The sequence below is a fragment of the Enhydra lutris genome, unplaced genomic scaffold, assembly GCF_002288905.1.
Source record: "Enhydra lutris kenyoni isolate GAN:26980312 unplaced genomic scaffold, ASM228890v2 scaffoldscaffold21, whole genome shotgun sequence".
Lineage (NCBI taxonomy): Eukaryota > Metazoa > Chordata > Mammalia > Carnivora > Mustelidae > Enhydra > Enhydra lutris.
In genome coordinates this window covers 25,687,751-25,708,287 of record NW_019154105.1, presented here as the reverse complement: position 1 = coordinate 25,708,287, position 20,537 = coordinate 25,687,751, and the positions used below count along the sequence as shown (strand labels likewise).

General features: G+C 33.6%; 1 protein-coding gene across 2 annotated transcripts in view; it reads right to left on the bottom strand.

Annotated features, from left to right (window-relative positions):
- Positions 1-6,695: 6,695 nt before the first annotated feature.
- Positions 6,696-20,537, bottom strand: part of LOC111148929 (cysteine rich hydrophobic domain 2) — a 54,473-nt gene continuing 40,631 nt past the window's right edge. Inside the window, exons 4-6 of one of the 2 annotated variants that reach the window (XM_022505737.1) lie at positions 11,055-11,111; positions 10,829-10,888; positions 6,696-7,066 (exon numbers count right to left, since the gene is read on the bottom strand). In XM_022505737.1, coding sequence (XP_022361445.1) covers positions 7,016-7,066; positions 10,829-10,888; positions 11,055-11,111 — 168 coding nt within the window. In that variant the 3' untranslated portion in view covers positions 6,696-7,015. Of the gene's footprint in view, positions 7,067-10,828; positions 10,889-11,050; positions 11,112-20,537 lie in introns of both variants that reach the window. The other variant, XM_022505738.1, reaches the window with a different exon arrangement.

Sequence of the window (20,537 nt, the reverse complement as noted above, 5' to 3'; positions counted from 1 at the left end):
TTCAAACAGGATTGTCCTTTTGTGTTTTAACTAAAGCAATCCAGGTGATGGGGATGAAAGTATCTTTACTGCCTAACAAAAAGTGAGTTACAATTTATCTTAGAATGAAGTGTGTGTGCATGTGAATGTGTTGCACATACATGTATTTTCCCCCATATATGTGGAATTATTTCTTAAAAGTTTTGCACTAGAATCTGGGTCAATCAAGTAAAACTTTTTTGAAAAAGTAAAAGTATGGCAAATAGTTACTCAGAATACGAAAGATAAACTTTAAATACTGCTAAATAATGTGTATTTATAGGAGTAATGCTTAGAATTATTTCTGCCTCCCCTGAAAGTTTAAAAACCAATGCTAAACCTAAAGAAGATAATTGAGAACCCTATTTTCAAAGCTGTATTGGCCTTTAAAACTTAGGGACAACTTAAATAAGATCTTTGGAGGGGGAAAAAAAAAAGGTAAGTTGTGCCTTTTTTCTATTTTTTCTAACTATGTGCAAGTTTATGAATACACAAATACAAAAATTTATTATGCATGGTTCCTAAACTTATATTCATAATGTCAATTATTTTATTCCCAGATATTTGTAGAGATCCTACCTACAGAAGAAGTATCTCTGTGTGTATTCATTCATATGGTCATTTCAACAGACATCATTATTTTGGCCAATTTCTTTTAAAATGATTTGTTCTCTAAGTACCAGGCTCTCTTTTCCAACTTCAACTAAATTGGCTTAACATTTTATTTAATATAGTACAGTCTTTAAAGGCCAAATGCTGCAAATTAGCCCTCATTTTAGTTTCAAGCACAGAACCATGTACTGAAGTCACGCAATACAACCAACTCACTTAACAACAGAAACTCAACTAGCCAAAGTAATCAAGCAAAGTAAAAAAAAATTCTCCTAGTTCAAATTAGAAATCCATTTGTTTACTAGAAAAACCCTGTCTATTAAGACTTGATTTTATAAGACTAAACATACTGCAACATACCTGAGACCAAAAACCAAACCACCTTAAACATAACCCATCTACACATTTCTTCACAATTATGAAGGCCAAGAAATTCTTAGCTACTCCCCAAAATCTTAACACAAACAGATGTTTGACAATGGTGTTAATTTCTTAATAATGAAAGAAAAACATGATATATACCTTTAAAATTCAACTGTATATTTTACCAAAGTTATTTTCATTTTTTTATAAAGATTTTATTTACTTATTTGACAGATAGAGATCACAAGTAGGCAGAGAGGCAGGCAGAGAGAGAGGAGGAAACAGGCTCCCTGCTGAGCAGAGAGCCCGATGTGGGGCTCAATCCCAGAACCCTGAAATCATGACCTGAGCCGAAGGCAGAGGCTTAACCCACTGAGCCACCCAAGTGCCCCAGTTATTTTCATTTTTAAAAATGTTACTAGACTTACCTTTATGTAACTAGAATTACCTGAAAACATAATAGCGACCCTGACTTGGGTCTGCATAACTGCTCACCCACCATAAGTTTCTGATTACTTTATTCAAGAACCATTCCATGGTTACTAAGGATTTAGGAATAAATTCCTAAAATCCTTTACTTCTTAGAGTTTTTAAAAAAATTGTCACACTTACATTATAAAAGATAAATAAAAGAATACTTTATTCAAGGTAGCCTCCCGTTATCTTCTCAAAGGACATGATAGCAGAGAAAAACTCTATCTAGAACAATACTTTTTCTTTAAAAAAAAAAAGTTCCATTATAATACATAAAGAATATATAAAAGGAAGCATAAAGCTCTGTGCAATTCCCCACCACTGCATAATTTTGCCTCTTGTAAACCAAAGTGTTAGATAACAATGTAGTTATTTCTCTCAGCCAGAAGATTTCAGCATACCGCTTTCCAATGTCTACCTTGCTTCTACTCCAGCTTCACAATGCTTAACTCTTCTGAGAGGACAAAATGTCATTCATTAGCTCCAACAGATGTAAAAAGAAATAGAGACTTTAAAAGAGCTTTGATAACTTCAAACTCCTGTTTATGAAGACTTCATAGCAATGCAATGAGGTTATTGTAATTACCTAATTAAATAAACTGCTACTAGAAGAGAAAGGAGGAGGTGGTCTTTTATTAGTGCAAAAGGTTTCTTCAGGGAATAGAATACTCATTCGTTCCTCTAGAACATTTTAAATCCATACAGTATTTATGTCAAGAAAGAACTAGAACCAGTTTTACTAAATAACGAACCAGCAGGAGAGATAACAGGAAATCTGCAGTTTGAGAATGTATTACGTATGGTTATGTACGGTCTAACAGAGTAGCCAAAAGACTGATCTGTTACTTGGATTCTCTTAAAGGCTGAATGACTTTCTTTAAAAATAAATACATACAATTTTTACCTATTTGACAAAATCAAGGATGCCTGGTATGGTTAGAACACTGAAAAATTTCTGAGATAAAGCTGAGAAAGCGATATACTATCTATCTTTCATAAAGAGAAAAAAGCAGTCAACTCTTAAATTCAGAGCACCATGTTTATGAAGTAGAGATGTTACTTAAAGGGTGGGGGCATGATTTTGCTTAAGTATCTGAAAAGTAACTATATCTTAAAGAGTCTTACTAGAAAGAAACTCTTCTCAAGTATTATATTTAAAGTCTGTGATTTTTAAACATGCAAGTCATTACTATAAATACATATAGGGAGTACTCTCTTTAATTTTAAATGCAAAATTTAATAGTAACTAAGGTTTCTGCTGACTCTGTAAATAAGTCAAAAAGGCTACTCATTCATTTCTACTTTTATACAGGACTTAGTAAATAACAGCAAAAAAATGATTAAAAAATATGAGGTAGTCATAGTATCTTCCTTTTGTGGAAAAGGATAAATGCAAAGAAGCCATGTAATTTGATGATTTTGCAGAACAGCAGGAATAACTTCAAAATCAGGATTAGCATTCTGAATTTCTATTTTCAGTATTGTCTATTAAGGCTACAAACAACCTCTGTTGTTTCAACTTGCCACTGTGGGAGGAAGGGGAATATCGCTCCCTAGTACACAGAATTAGGACTAATAATTTAAACAATACTTAGGCTTCTCTTACATTACTACCTAAAAATCTCTGTAGAAGAACGGAACAAGATAATAACTCAAGTTTTAAAGACAAATCACCTTCACATCTCAACTTATATAAAAGGCATGTTCCTAAAAATAACATAAAGCTGGCTATTATATCTAAAAGTATACTTAACACAACTATACAACTATTATGGGATAATTAATAGTTTCGTTTAGGATTGGTCTTGAGCCTATTCTTTCTGCCATCATACAAGAAACAGATCAGTTTTCTTCAGAAATGGTGGTTTGGGAAGCCCCACATGCAAGCATCCTATTATTCTTTCCCTGCAAAGTCTGCACGGATAAGGTCTGTTGAAAAGGAAAATACCGATTGTTCCATGGCTCCCACGGCAAATTTAAGTTAAGAAATTTTTGAAATCCAAGTACCGCCTTAGCAGAATTGAGAGTGTCACCCATTAATCATTTAACATGACTAATTCACTTTCATTGGCCTCCTAAACACCTAGCTAAGAATACAAAAGAATGGACCATTTGTACTGTGAGCTCTAGGGAAGGAAAACAAAAGGCAATGGTGAACTATGTCCGCATATAGATGAAGACTCTATACGTCAGGAGGGCAGCAAAAGCACCCACACTGCTTCCGCAGGATAAGGGAAGGAAAGAGAGTCCAGGACTAGATGTTGGAATTCAGTCAAATAGAGTTTTGAACAGACTGTACTTCTCATTTAGTACTACTAACCGATACTTGAGCTAAAGCAAGTATTTACAGTGAAAATCAGGCATGCAGCTAAACGTTGTAACTGTGAAGCAGAATACCGTAAGAGTTAAAACAGTCTATGTACATAACGTTATGTAAGACTACTGTGGTCTGGACGCATGCAACTGTGGACCCAGCGGTACGTGTTACTATGACTATCATTCTTTCATAACCCAAGATTGGTACGGAATGTTGTCCAAGTTTTATACAGTTTGCCTGTGTCTACTAATACAAAGATGCAATCAGAGGTTGTCTACAAAGAACCCTGAAAACACAGCCATGGAGAAAATTGTAGTTCTTCCCGATAGAAAATTATTCAATTATAAAAGTAGTTTTTCTAGTACGAAAAGGAAATTATTGCTTACTATTAAAGGTTTGAACACTTCTTGATTTTAGGCCAAAATTACATGTTTATATTTCAAATGAATGGAACCTAGTCATTAAAGAGTCTTAATAAAGCGTCTGAGGACCATTTTATGTAGGGTAAGGTGACCCCCTTGTGAGCAGGGCCAGTATCTGCCTTAGAAGCTAAACGTGTCACTTGAATTTTACTTATAGTCTTTAGGTAGAGTATGTTATGTATTTTAACTCAGCTATATAATAACAGTGTGTTAAAATATAATAAGCTTTGAAAAGTAAATGTTTCTACACAAGAATGATGGACTACCTATAAAAAGCCCGTAATATATAAACGAAGATCATAAGTTATTCACTTAGCCTATGTAAAATCTATACACTAGATTTTCTGCTAATAGTATCTTTCCTTGGCCAGTTTTAAAAGTACCTATGGTTCATGTCTCACAAATTTTAAGTCAAAAAACAGGAACTAAAGAACAATTATCATTTTAAATATTTCCTTTGAAAATGTTTCCTAATGTTCACACAACATAGGCATCTCTGACATTTCTAATTTCCAGTAACATGGGCACTTAGATTCATGAATCAAGAAAGAATAAGCCAGAGGGCCTACTGGGGGCTACTAATAAAAGCCCAAACATGGAACTCTAACTGCTCAAGGCGTAACTGGCTAATCGTAATGTTACATATTACGCATTCATGGTTCTTTTCTATATTCACATCAGAAATGCAAGAGCGCACATTTCTAAGGAAACTTAAAGTAACTGACATGCCTCTCAAAATCAGAAAAGCTTTAAAAGGATTCCTATACCTAAATACTATCAACTGTGAAAATTATCTTAACGTTAAAATAGTCTTATGGGAATAATTTTTAAATTAAAATTTTCAGAAGACTAGTAACAGGAGAAAATAAATTGTCTAAATAGGTACAGTTCTTCCTATAAAGCTGATCAATACGGTACTCCAAAAATTTACAGAATTTTAGATACAGAACGCTGTGTTGCAGAGTCTACACATTTATATTTTCCTGGTCTCTCTGAATCCTGAGGCAGATTTAGCCTTCTCCAGACAGTAATTTTTCACACTGAAACCATATAGGAATACTAGTTTTTGTAATAGCATTACCTTTAAGTTCCACTACTTTAAGGTGGTAGGACACACCCTGGACATCAGGTCAATAAAGTGAGAAAGGTTTAAATTATCTGCACTTTCAGCTCTTCCGAGGAAAACTGGTCTATAAATTCAAATTGTTAAGTGTTTTGGGGGGCAATGGAAATAATTCTCAGGCAGGGAAAAAAAAAAAAAAACACCCTAGTTTTTAAGATAGTTCCTCATGTCCAAAATAGGATATAGGATTTAAGATACTAGAATCCAACTATTCAAATTGATATAGAATTACAGTACTTTGGAGAAGTACAGAGTAATACTTTTAAAAAATACAGGTATATAAATTAATGAAACTGGTATTTAAAAGATTTAATACAAGGAGAAAAGATATTGTATAGTGGTACCAATTCTCAATACAAATTAGTAAGCATAGTTTATATAATTTCAAAAGTTATTCACATTATTGCTAGATACCACAGTTGTATGGAACAAGTTCTTGACACACATTAAAACTTGTATAATTTCACGTTTATAAAAACAAAAATTTACACATAGGCCATTCAGAAATTTAGAAAGTTTTAAAATGCATGGAGATATGTACAACAAAAGGAAGGAAAAAATATGTATGTTTGTATATGTTTAAAAGAAACAAGCTAATCTGATTCATACTTATATGTCACATTCTTAATGAAAAAAGTATACATAACTGGACTGAAAGCAAACTAGTGGATAAAAACAGTACTAGATCTCTCCTCCATTTCTTAGTAATAATCTGTTCTAAATATCAATGGGGTATTAAACACCAGCTTACTTTTAATTCAAGAACTTTTGCTTTCTTTCAAAAACCTTTCAGAAACATATATCCATTCTGCAATTATGTTAGATTGGGAGAAATATTTTCCTTAGAAATTTTTAAAAGGAGTATTTCCATACTTTTCTATATAAGATTTGATAAACAATAAAAAATAACACAAGTAAGGCCATTATTATCTTGATCAAAAATATACACAGATTGTAATGCTACTATATTTTGTGATCCTGAGCTCTAGTAACCATTATGTGCATGCATACCATTCGTTATTTGTCTATTCTAATAAAAATAATTTAATCCTGCCTTACTACCTCTGAAGACAGAAATACTTTCAAAAATTTGATAGGTCTTCATAATGTTACAGATATTTCTGCTGTAAACAGAGCGTTAGGAATTGTATGGGAAAGGATATATTAGGTTCCAAAAAGCTAGTAAAGAAAACTTACTATTTTAAAATAATAACTATTTTAAATTTTAAAAGGAAGAAAAATAATACAAAGAGTGTGCTTGCTAGAATAGATAAGTAGAGCCTTACAAAAGTGTTCTTCTATATTATGGCATTAATAAATAAAAGACTGTGTGTACCTTGGTGATAAAATAAAAAAGGCTGGCCACTTTTTATGCTAATTTCAAATGTATTTTTTCGATAATACAAAAAAGTAATCCTTGAAAATCAGAATACATAACAGAAAAGAGCACAATAACTTAAGTATTAAACATTTGTATGAAATAACTTGCAAAGTTTGACAAAAATGCACACTTAGAACATGCGGTTATTTAAAAACAAAAACAAAAACAAAAACAAAAACAAAAAAACAGAAAAAAACACCACACGATTCTGTAGAACCAATGTTATGTCACCACCAGGAGAGCACCAAGCAAGGCACCATTGGAAAGACAACATACTTGGAAAGTCTCTATAAATAAAGTAAATGCTAATCTGGTCGAAAAATCGGTGTCTTTGGTAAAAATTCTATGAGGATGACCTGCAGAAGGAGAAAAAAAAAAAAGTTTTAAAAAGATTTAAATAAATTTTTATCTTAAAAAAAATTTCAGTTCTATCCCATCACTTCTAGCAATTTGACAGCGCCCCTGAAGGAGAATGCACGCAGAGATGAATGAGGAAGGGAGTCAGAGCTAGCGTTTCTTGAGAAATGACTACATGTCAAGTGTCTCATACATTGTGGATCTATTTAACCCTAACAACTTCTCCATGAGGCAAGTATTATAACCCTCATTTTACAGATCAAGACACTCATTATCCAAGTAATTATAACACCACAGCACTGTGGAGTCAGTACTTGAACAAAGGACTACCTTAACTCCAAAACTTTGCCCTTTCTACTGCACTTGTGGTTACAATCAACCCAATGTTTACTTCTTCCGCCTTCCTCCTTTTTATCTCACCCAATTCCATGGGTCTTTAGGTTCTAGATCTGCTCTCACTTTACCCTACCATGATACATAATCTCTTGATAATGGGTTCTTTATCTCTTTAATTTTTTTAAAAAGCTCTTTTCGTCTTAAGTCAGCAATATTGAAGATTAAATTTGTTCCAAAGGACCTTTTACTATGAAACTAAAGGAAAACCAATAAAAACAAAATTCATTAACACAGAAAAACACAAGTTAACCAGAGCTAATTTTTATTCCAAACGTGAGTCGTCTTAAATGACAATCAATTCTTTCCCTTGTTCCAGACTCTGTATGAAACTGAAGCTAAACAAAGTATTATTTGAAAACCTTCCAAGTTTGGTGAACTCCTCATTTTTCTTTCAGAAACTTGCCCTGATATAACCTCCAGGCTTGGACACTCTTCCACATTTAGGCAACTGGGCCAGAAACTTTCATTTTCACTCTTCAATTCTCCTGACTTTTGATCTGCCTCAATAAAGCAAGCTTTTCTACACACAACTCAAAAATATTCCTCTCCTACTTTAGTTATAATCCTGTACTAAGTCTTTGGTGGCACCCTCTGCCACTCTTCTGACCTGGTATTTGCTGACAAAAGGTTCCCTAACTTCCTAACAGTTTTTTATTTGAGCTGGATTCCCCTGTTTCTCAGTTACCTCATATAATAAATAAAGGGATTCGAGTAGATGACAAAATTCATTGCAGCTCTAAAATCTGATGATTAAACTAACTGATTTGATGTTGAAACTACTCACGAGTCAACATTCAATAAACACTTCCATATTTCAAATTTGTCCTCATTAGATAGTTTTTATAAATTTCAGGTCTTAGGTGTATGCGTTACATTTTACAGTGTTTACTACCTAATGCAAAATAAAGGCTACCTTGACTATATTTGAATTATCATTAGTTTTTAAAGAATATATCCTACAACTTCTTTTCCTTCAGAAGGAAACTGGCCACTTGTCTTATTTCTTCTAAATCACACTATCTTACTGTATCTGAATAAAAGAAAAGTTGGTATCAAATTGGTATTTTTTCTAAATTGTCCCCAATATTCAAAGTATAATCAGGAGAATAATTTTCCTTTAACTAACAAATGAAATTTCTGTAAGTCAAAGACAAGATGAGGTCAAAGAGAGGTGTGGTAAAAAAGGCCCCAATTCATTAGAAAAATGGAGCACTCTTCTTCCTACTATTTTGCTATCTTAACTTCTGAAAATTTTATTTCTTAGGGAGTTTTTGAAATTATGTTATTTTCCCATGCAACTATCACAAATATACATACTCTGAGAAAATTTAGAAAAAATACATTTTTGTAGCAATTTTTATATATTTTTTCTTAAAAAAATTTGTATTTTATTTTATTTTATTTTTTATTTTTTTAAAAGATTTTATTTATTTACTTGACACACAGAGAGAGATCACAAGTAGGCAGAGAGGCAGGCAGAGAGATAGGGGGAAGCAGGCTCCCCACTGAGCAGAGAGCCCAATGCGGGGCTCGATCCCAGGACCCTGAGATCATGACCTGAGCTGAAGGCAGAGGTTTTAACCCACTGCGCCACCCAGGTGCCCCCAAAATTTGTATTTTAAAGTAATCTTTATCTCCAAAGCGGGGCTCGAACCCAAAACCCCAGGATCAATAGTCACATGCTCCATGGACTGAGCCAGCTAGGCACCCCTATATTTTCCCTTTTGACAACTCTTCTGGATACCTCCCATAATGGTATGTGAAATAATATGGCTTTAGGAAAAGTGTTTATCTAAAAATTCATAATAAATTAAACTATTTTACAAAGTACAAAGTTCAGAATGTTTTGAATGGTTAAATTATTTTTAGTTAATAAAAGAACATCATAAAAATAAACATGAATATTTGAGTGCATTTTATGAATGAATAACATTCTTAAAATTCTATCTGGAAATAACGCACTGGAAATGACTTTCATGTTTTCCTTCCCAAAGTAAATTTAGAAATGTATTAGTATTTTGGTTCATAAATATAGCAAGTATCTTTTCCCAAAATCCTTTAAATCATCCCTCCCCCCAAAATATATAAACTCTATATATTTTATAAGAATATATTTTATATATTCTTTCATCTATGATGAAAGCACAAGACTAGCATTTTCATAGGTCAATCTCAAAACAAGTTCTTTGAATATGCTTTTTAATAAAAAAAGTATCAAGTATCTTTCTCATCATCATAAATTAACATGTTTGATATAATAGATAATGATAAAATCTACATTCTTTGATTCACTGAATAGAGCTGTTCTATGAAAAAAGACATTTTTAAGATGTCTTTTATGTTCAAGGCTAGAAATGGGATTTGACTGTATGATAATGAAAGAAAGGAAAAATGCTCCAGAGAAAAATGACTTTATGATAATTTTCAACTATTTAAGCACTGTTTTAATCAATGTCTTGGTCACACACGCTCTCACACACATGCACACACATACATATACTATCTATGTTGCCTATATTGTTTCAGAGAATAGACAAAATCTGCCAGAAATGTGCCTGGTTACTTCACAAAGACTATGACTTTCTTTTTCAACAAATAAGTCTTCCACGGATCTTTTAAATAAAGTAACCTTTCCATATTTAAAATAAAACACCCAAATTCAGGGGAGAATAAACAAAAATTCATGATTTTCTACAGTATTCTGAACTTTTCAAAAGGAGAAAAATTGTTCAAGTAAATCAAGGAGTCAGTAAAATTATATCCCATACTGAATAAACTCTAAAATTCATTGTACACATGTTGTGCCAATTAGGTCTCTTTTAAAGAATACAGAATGAGCAACATCTCATCTCCTGCTTTAAAGGTAATTTTTACAAAACAATATTCTAATAACATTTCAAAAGATTCTTTAAAGGCCACTGAGGTATGGGCAGTTAAAATCTATAAAGGCTAAAGGTTTCTTAAGCTCCAACGGCTTGGCTGAAAGGTTTTCTTCCATACTTGGAAACTTGATTAGCATTATATAAAAAAGCCATATCTGACTTGCTGCGTAACCAAAGTTGTGGTTATTCTTTATATAGCATCTAAAATTTCACACTCCATCAACACATGTTCAGGCTATTTTATCTTGGCAATTAATTTATTATTTTTCAGAACACAGTGAAGCCTTGTTTTCAAGTCATTCATAACTTTATAAATCAGTCTTGCACATGAAACCATGCATCTGTGAACCGTAGAAAATCCCTGCGCTCAGGAGATTAAGCTCCTGACACCTTTGCTGATTAATAATCATGGAAAGAATAAGATCAGAAGCAAAATAAATGATCATTTAATAGAGAAACTCACAAAACAGCCCTTTAACTTACATATTCCATCATGTTATTCGTTTCACATTTCCTTTTGCTCAGTCTCCAGTGCAAGCACAGCTAGACAAGTAGGAGAGTAAAAGAAGAAAAATGAGCTCTATTTTATTGCAGCACACAGAGTAACCCATTTGTCCACCTTTCATATTTTTAGTTCAACAAAAGCATCTGTTTCCATACTGTGCAATTCAGACCCCAACAGTACGAAGCTGCTCCCTGTGGTACTCACCTTGTGGTATAACCTATTGTTTTCCCATTCTAATAACTTCTCAATCGATCTTCGTGTCTGGAAGACAAATGAGAAAAAAGTTTACTCTTGACTGGTTTTAGAAAAACTTTGTTTTGCAGCTGTTTTTTGTGTGAAAGGGAGAGAGGTAGAAGACAGTGACTGAGTGAGTACATGGTGGTCTGTAACACTTTCAACATTTTTGTACTAAGTAGTACCCTGAACAGAAATGGTACTCCTATTATAATAAAGATATGGTTTTATTCTTCAACACTGTATCTTTTTTTAACTGTTTCAAATTTACTAGCCTCTGATATGAAACTATTAAAGTCTTTTAAAAAGCTAATATCAAAAATATAGATAAAAATAAGAATGAAAAAATAAAAAGTTAACATCATCTACCAAATGATATAGATTTTAATGCCCATTTCTTTCAAAAATATTTCTGTAGTACTTAGTGATAAAAGTTCCTTCACTCATATTTTAAAACAAGTTATTTAAATATTAGTTAACAAAATGCAAACGACTTCAGGGTAAAATCAAAAAGAAAATAATTAAACATTCACAAATTTTAAAAAATCCATTAGCTATCAGAACAAATTTGCGCATCACACCTAATACCCACATTTAAAAGTCTGTTTATTAATTATTCCACAGATAAAGATTTTCAGAGGCAAAATATATATAAACCACAAAAATGATACTAAAATCAAATACTAATATCAAACGCCTAAGTCAATACTACTGTTAAAGGAATCAACTGAGAAATGTAAGTTCACTTGATTTCTGCAAGATCTACTGTGCAGCAGGAAATGTGTCTTGCCTGGAAGTATGAATAAAGGAGAGGATCATTCATGATGCCAGGTGTTAGGATGAGACTGACACAGCTGCAGGTGCAAAAGGGACAGTGTTGCTGCAAGAATCAACTGCAACTTGGCGCAGCTGCAGCTTCCTTGCGAGGGAAGGAGAAAAGCATCTAGTGCTATTAATGTGTACAACTAACGGAGTACTAACAGTCAAATATGAAAATCTGCATGTCAAGCAAGGATGAGAGAGGTAAAAAATTGTTAGGATCAAGCTGGTTTAGAATAGTTTAATGTTACATAACAAATGGTTAATATTTCTTTAAAGTATCTACTGTTATCTAAGTTACCGTATTACCTTTTAGCATGTTGTACGTACAAAAGCTACACTAGTCACAGAGGTGCCAATTATAATTCATAACGACCAATGAATTACCCACTATTACCATTTTCCAAGCTTATGTCATAAAAATCAGAAAATCACCTAACTCTGAGCAATAACACGCCAATGACTAATTTATTACATTACTTTTTTTGAACAGTTTTTTTTTTTTTTTTTTTTTTGGCAAGAATTTTAAGGGAGAAAAAGTGCCCTTGTTAACAATGATCAGCAGACCTCACTTGTTTCTTTGTAAAGATAGCCTTTTAGAGGCAGCTCTCCTTTTAAATGAAAATAGGGCAGCAGTTATGGTCACACTTTTTGTTAATTTAGTTGCCAGTCAGCCCCAAATCAAAAGAAAATAAGGCTGCAGAGTGTAATTAACATTCAGTTCAGTCGTTTTGTCCCTTGTCTAGCCCCCAAGCTTTGTTAAAATTGCCATCTGAATGCTGAAGGCTGTAGGGAAATCGATTTGATTCTAATCGCACCATGAAAAGAACATGATCTAACTGCTTTCAGCCCTCCGTAAATCTGTACTAGGTCTTTAGCACAATGCAACTTCCAATTTAAAAAGCACTGAATGTCTCGTCAATGACTTTGTGAAGAAAAAAGAACAAGGAGCAGACATAAAAATTCCAATAGTTGTTTAAGCATTAAAGTTCATTTGCATCACAGCGAACCTGAAAAGGGCTGACCTCTCAAACCGCCTCTCAGGTCTATGAAGTTGTAGCCTTGACAAGCTCACATTGACAGAGCTCATTGACTCTGAAAGGCTACTCTATCAATGGTGAAAAATGGCAATAGGTTCTACTCTGAGCAGGCATCTGCCTGCCCACCCGCTGCTAAACCAATGGCAAAACCGATTCAAAACCTGAATCTACCTTGTAATCTTCCTTTCTAGGACTTTTTAATAATAGATTAAGATTACTATACAATTTGAGGTTTTACTTTTACTGATGTTTAAAAAGGGGGGTGGAGGATGAAATAACTAGGGTGGGGAGAAAAAGCCATCCAAGTCCAAGGTTTTGTATCAATGTAAAAAAGTAAAAGCTTAACACTACATTCAGTAAATATTCATTACTCAAAGAAAAAAGTGTAGTTAACCATCATCATATTTCATCACAAATTTAAATCTAGGCTATATTATAATAAGAATGGATCTCATTAGGAATGGATCTCATGGTGTATAGGATACATACACAATCAATTTAGAACTGGAAGATAGTTACTTTAAATAACTTAAGTCAACTAGCAGTTTTTGGATAAAAGGTAATTACAAAGTATAAACCTAAAATTCCAAAATGTTTATGTAGGAATATTGAATTTGCTCTTTGCCTCTAATTAGGAGTTTAATGATAGGGTTTGGTACAATAATTGTATCTTACAATATTTAAGAACTCAAAACAAAACGAACCCTGATATGCAATATTCTGAATAAGCATCTAAATATAAAATATTTCTACATACTTGACAGTCTGGAGAAAAAGCTGTGAATTAGCAGCATCTAATCTTGCGATAAGACTTCTTTCCTGCTTGACAGGTGAAAAAAAAGCACTTGCACGTGCAGCTTAATTAATCATTGCACTTGACATCTCAATGATTTACAGTGAGGAGCAGGTGAGAACATACAAAACCAGAAAGGAACCCTTGATCTAAGTGGAACATTTCTAGGACACTAAGGTGACAAGTATATAGATTCTAGCAGTCATTTAAAAAAGGAAAGAGAAAGAAAAAGAGAAAGAAAGAAAGAAAGACTGTGCCACAAATTATTTGTTAGTAACAACAAAAGCTCAAATTAAATGGAAGAAAAAAAAGCTTTAACTACCAAGAATGTTTAATACTCTGCAATTATTTTAGCTAAAAAAAAAAAAACCCAAAATATATTTTTAAGCTTAAATACAATGCCAATTTAGCAAATACTGAAAAAAATATATGACACCTCAGCATTTATAAAAGCTATTTAAAAGCCTTTCAACATGAAAAGAAAGCATCTTATAATTGCAGTCATCTAGAAATAACAGTGAAGAGTTTAGGTCCACAGGGTTGTAAGACAGCTATCTCTAAAGAAATTTAAGATTCAACACTTCCAAACTCTATTAATTACTACTAGTCAAGCAAATCTAACCATACAAAAATCTGTTCTTGATTTTTAAAAGTTTGTATCAATCATCAAATTCAATATAAATTAAAGTAAACTAATATGCATCAGAAAAAAAATAGTACATACAGGGCCTGTCAACACAAAATACCAAAAAATCATCTTTCAGTATTCTAGGCCAGTGGATTTCTAAAAATAAATCATCTTAATTTTCTTAAAAGAATTTGGTCCTTGTGAAAAGCACCAGATTGATAGTCATGGGAACTAAAAATCTTCTATTTAACTGAAAAGAACAGGGGAAAGGGCAGTGCAGGCTTCAGTGCTAGCTTCCCTACAGTGGGCCTTAATCCTTTTCAGTGTTCACACCCTGGGGGTGAGAGGACAGGTTAGTGGTTCTTTACCAATGAATCCTCAGACCCGCAGCATAAGATGATCAACAAGAAATCTAATTTTATCATGGATTCTTAATTAAAAGGACCAAGACCACCAACTCACACCATGCAAGCAAAACAAGTTTTTAAGAGAATAACGTCATGCCATTAACCTGATCTGGAAGGGGACAGCCCCAAGACTGGACTCCCACCTATCTTCCTTATCACAGAGCTCCTTTTTTTTCCCCCACACATTTCTTCATTTCAACACCTTGCTAATTACATTCTTCTCACATGTGAAGTAACTATAATATAGCCATTCGGCAATGTTAAAGTAAAAAATAACGGAGATTCAAAAACATTTCAATTTCTAAATAAACTTACTTAATACACAGACTGCTGAGTAACTAATAGTAATAGAAGGATAGAAACTTTGGCTTCTATTTCTATTGCCTTTGATTCCTTTTAATTTTTTGATAGAATTGTGGAAATAAGTGAAAACAGGAAAACCGTAATGGATGTAAAATGGCCTGGATAATTCACAAAATGGCTAATTAAATAATGATTAATTAAAAATTTACATTAGATATACCACATTATCAACTTCCAAAGAGGCATCTAAAGTACACTTACAATAGTAAAATACCTATAAAGCACCTAGAAAAAGTTAAGTTAGCACAACTAAAAATTAGGGTTTCTTGAAAATTCAAATTTGACTTATTATGAAGCATTTTTGCCATTTTTTTCTAAATAATATTACTTTCTAAGGAATAAATTACTATTCCTTTTAAGCAAATTACATGCCATTAGATATATAAGTATTTCAGGGCAGCAAGGACTCATTTAGAAAACCCTGAGTGTATTATTCCTGTTACCACTATTACTTAATAGTATACTCACTACCAATGATTCACTTATCACAATCAATTTTTTCAAAAAGTGGTTTTCTAGAAGTTTAAAAACTAAAATCAATGGAAATCTCATGAATTTTAAAGTACTTCAAAGCCAAAGGAAAAAATGTTAAATGTGGAAGCTGTAACAAAAATTTCTCTGAATTTTTCCCAAGGAAACAGCCTTCTTATCAGTCTTGAAAACATAAAGATGCTAAAATATGTTAACAAGATATATAAATAGAATATCTCACTAATAACTATAGAAGTTCAGCTATTTAAACTTAAAATACCTAACTCAATAAACTCAAACTTTATTTGAATGAGATTTATTCACAATACCAAAATGTCAAAGAGCAATTTCAAATGCTCAATTTCTTCTTTAAAACATTTTAAACTCCTAAATTTATAATACATTAAGCTTTAACTAGAACAATGCTTCAAATATATGCATAATCTCATTTTCTAAAGTATTTTAAGTATTTTCAAGTAAGAATTATACTTTCTTTTGACATCTGTACAAATTGAAATTGCTAAAATAAGTGATACAACAATGTTTCTAGTCACAAGTCATTAGAAGGAAACCATATGACATTTTAAATGAATTATTTTAACAAGAGAAAATTACTTGAGTCACCTGTTTCTTCTGGATTAAAGTAAGTCTTACACTGCAGTGATGTGCAGAAAATTAAAGGGCACACCTCGGTATTGTGACACATGAAAAATCTGGATTCAGCAAAAAGACAAACTAGAATATGATCAGATTCCTCAAAATGATGTTTAAACAAATTCCCTTCCTGTACTTAAAGGCTCCTTTTAAAAATTGTATGTGAGTGCTCGCTTCGGCAGCACATATACTAAAAATTGTATGTGAACATTAACTTTTAAATAACCTAGATAAACTAAAACATCCACCAAAATATCATCAGAACAACACTTTTAGTACTATTTGTAAGAAGTAGTATTTTGAGATGAAGATAAGCTAGGCAACTACAGAAACTTGTGTACCAAAACTGTAACTACGGTATGCTTAAATTCAATTTCATCAAGAGTTTATGACGTAGGCTAGTGGTTCTTACCTTTTTTAGGTTACTCTACTTGGTGAATGATGAAAAAGTTATATACACATAAATACATAAAATGTTGCACATGATATTAAGGGAGTTATCCACTACCTCTGATAATATTTCAGTAAATACGGGTAACATCTCAAAAAACGAAAACTGCATTCATTGTGGGTCCACTATACTCAAATAAATGTTTTTAAAAGCTAAAACTGAATTTTAACTGACATCAGAAGATTAGAAAAACTGTTCTATCATAAAACAAATGAATTTCACTAAGCTAATATAATCCAAGTATTACTATCAGGGATTTTTAAAAAAACTATGTAATTACACAAGAATGAAACACTGGTTAGGACCAACAGGTGAGAGGAAAAGTCACTTGCTAAGTGATTATAATGGACAATTAGAGAAACAAAAAGGGATAAAGAATAGTATCTACTGATCTTCACATCCAACTACGTGTCTTCCCTTTGTTACCATATGTAATATTCACAAAGCATCCATAAAGTATCTTGATTGACCTTCATTTTACATATGAAAACTACAGCTTAAAGGGTTAAGAAACTTAAAGCTACACTAGAAAGAGGCCAGGATATGAAACCAGGATTATATGGCCTTCAATATAATACTCTTTTCATTATACACCAAAGCTATGAATTTGTAAAGAATCTGTAGCTTGTCAAATAACACATCTATGACATGCAAAAAGTATCTAAACCACTAATGAGGCTATTGGCCTTGATCATCCAACTTACTCTAAAACTAAATTCTTTCCACCTCTAAAATTCTGCGATTCTAACGTCTGAAAAATACCCATTCAATTACTCTATTCCTCAGTCTCAATGAGATTCATCCAAAATGTGGTTTATTTTTTATACCTTGCCTCATGCAATAAAACACGACCTGAGGTATATTTCTATTTTATACATTAAGTACACAGCCTTACAGAATTTAAGTGGTTTGCCCAAGGTTATACATACCATTCAGGGGAATGACAGGATTCAAGCTCAGATCTCCAAACTTGAAGGCCAATGGTTTTTGTTTGTTTGTTTTTAGATTTTATTTGTTTGTCAGAGAGAGAAAGAGAGAGCGTGCACACCAGCAGGGGGAGGGGCAGTCAGAGGGAGAAGCAGGCTCCCCACTAAGCAAGGAGCCTGATGCAGGACTCCAGGAGCATGACCTGCGCAACAGACAGATGCTTAACCAACTGAACCACCCAAGCATCCCTAAAGTCAATGTTCTTTCCACTTTGGATGACTATTTCTACTTGCATCTGAATTTTTTAAAATTTCAAATAAAATGCAGAAACAAGATAAAAACAATCATCTAATTCTTTTCTTTCAATCATGCAAAGAACAACATCATTCCTTACACCAAGTAAAAGTAGCTGGAGACTTCTACACTCTACTGCCAACAGAAATGAATAAACTGAAGAAGAAAAAAAAAGCACCATTGTTTTTAAAACATCAGAAAATTCTGAAAACAACACGAAATACATGAAATAAAATCCAGAGACGAAAAGAGCCATTCTTAAATCACTTGATGATTACTGGCCATTTTCTCTGTTTGTTGATTCTTGGGGTGGGCTGAGGATCCAACTTAGCAACAACCAGTGGGACTCAATAGGGGGAAAGGGAAATCAACAAAGCTTCTGCAGGTTGTGCATGCTGGCTCAATGGACTGGAAATCAGATGTGCCCTAAAATGCAAAGCCAGTTCTCCCTAGAAACATTACTGAGTTCTTGGCAGAATGGAAGGGTCAGGGACCAAGCCAGAAAGACAGAGAAAAATTATTCACAGTCTCCCAGGGCTTAGGACACAAAAATTCTGCCGGATGGAGAAGGATCTGCAGCAATCCAACATTTGATTGGTCTCTCCCTCAAGATATGTGAACCTGCAGGAGACTAAACACTAAAAAGCCAAACTCAAAATATCCTAAGGGTACAACTTTTAGGAGAAAAAGGAAGAGAAAAAGAGAAGACCTGCCAAACCTCAATCGAAAGTCTAAGAAGGGCCATACCCAAGAAAAAGGGAAAAATCCAAAGGTGAACTGATTCCTACTAAACTTGCAACCCGTGCCAACCCAGCTCAGTCCCTGATTAGACCGAAGTGATCACTCTCCTCACCCTACCTGCCGATGAGAAAAGAGGAGACCCTTGACTGTGGAAAATTTCATCTGGAGCTTCTCATTTTGTGTATGATATCTAGCATAAAGTAAGAAATTATAAAAGGCAGGAAAATGTGAAGAATAATCAAAAAGAAAAACACCACAGTTTAAACAGACCCGTGAATAATCCAGGTATTGGTGTTAGCTGACAGAACTTTAAGTATGGTTAATATGTTCGATGAAGTAAAAGGAAAAGATGGACGAATATGTGTGAAAAGATTTCAAAGAGAACTGGACTCTCTAAAAACATCAAATGGACATTCTAAAATTAAAAAGTACAATGTCTGAAATTAAGAATTCACTGGATGGTTAAGAGCAGACTGGACAGTGAAGAAGGCAGGCAAAGCAAATTTTTTTTACAAACCACACCAATACTATGTTCAAAATACTCAAAGAGGGTGCCTGGGGGGCTCAGTCGTTGGGTGTCTGCCTTCAGCTTGGGTCATGATTCCAGGGTTCTGGGATTGAGCCCACATCAGGCTCCCTGCTCAGCGGGAAGCCTGCTTCTCCCTCTCCCTGCCACTCCCCCTGCTTGTGTTCCCTCTCTGGCTGTCAAATAAATAAAGTCTTAAAAAATGAGTGAGTGAATGAATGAATGAATGAATAAATGAATATTCAAAGAGAACTGAGTATCAGCCAGCTTTTGGCAAAAATACATTTTCTAAGTTGTCTAACATCTTTCTCTAAAGTCCCAGTGCCACCTCTGTATACTTAAGGCTTAACATTTATACTTTTTTTTAGTATCTTCTCTTATGATGAGAATTTAGTAACATGCTTTTATTCCAGTTAAAAACTGATTATCAGCACTGTTCACACTAATGGCAATAGTTTGTTTCATTTATGTAGGAATCAGTTTTCTAAGTTTCAGGCCTCAATTATTCTTTAATATGAAATAACAAGTATATTCCTCATAATGTGAAATCTTTTACATCCTTTTCCAAAGCTACTGAGCTAACGTTTCAAAGAGATGACACCTATTTCTTTATCCCGCACTTCAAAATATGGGAGATACTGAGGGAGGGGCAATAACCCAAACACCCAATACCTAGGGCTGGACAGAGAAAACACAACTCTGAGAGTCCCTGTCCTGCCTATATTGCGTTAACTCATTATACCGTATCCCCAATCTCTCTAAAATATACAAGTTTCAAGGAAGGATGTAATATTGGGTGGGTGGGGGGGGACCTTTACCAGAAAACATGTACACCTATTTGTTAGTAAGTGAGAACTTCATAAATAATTTTTCAAAGACAGGTATGTTGATTTTTATTTGTTCTTATAAAAGTAATACAGAACCAGAAGCACTGTATCAACTCTTAGTTGTCCGACTGGAAGGCTGTATAAAATTTAATTAAAATAGGGGTGCCTGGGTGGCTCAGTGGGTTAAGTTTCTGCCTTCGGCTCGGTCATGATCTCAGGGTTCTGGGACTGAGCCCCGCATCAGGCTCTCTGCTCAGTAGGGAGCCTGTTCCCCGCCGTCCACCACCCCTGTCCCCTGCCACCGCCTGCCTCTCTGCCTACTTGTGATCTCTCTCTAATAAATAAATAAGATCTTTAAAAAAAAAATTTTATCAAAATGTACTTCTCTCCTGTGTTCACTTTATCTGCTTTACAGCCTCCTTCCTTAACCGAGACTCTGTATCTTCAAGAAATAAGAAATTTATTTAAATATTAGGAAAAAAATTAATTGGAAAAATAAATTTGCTGGAAAA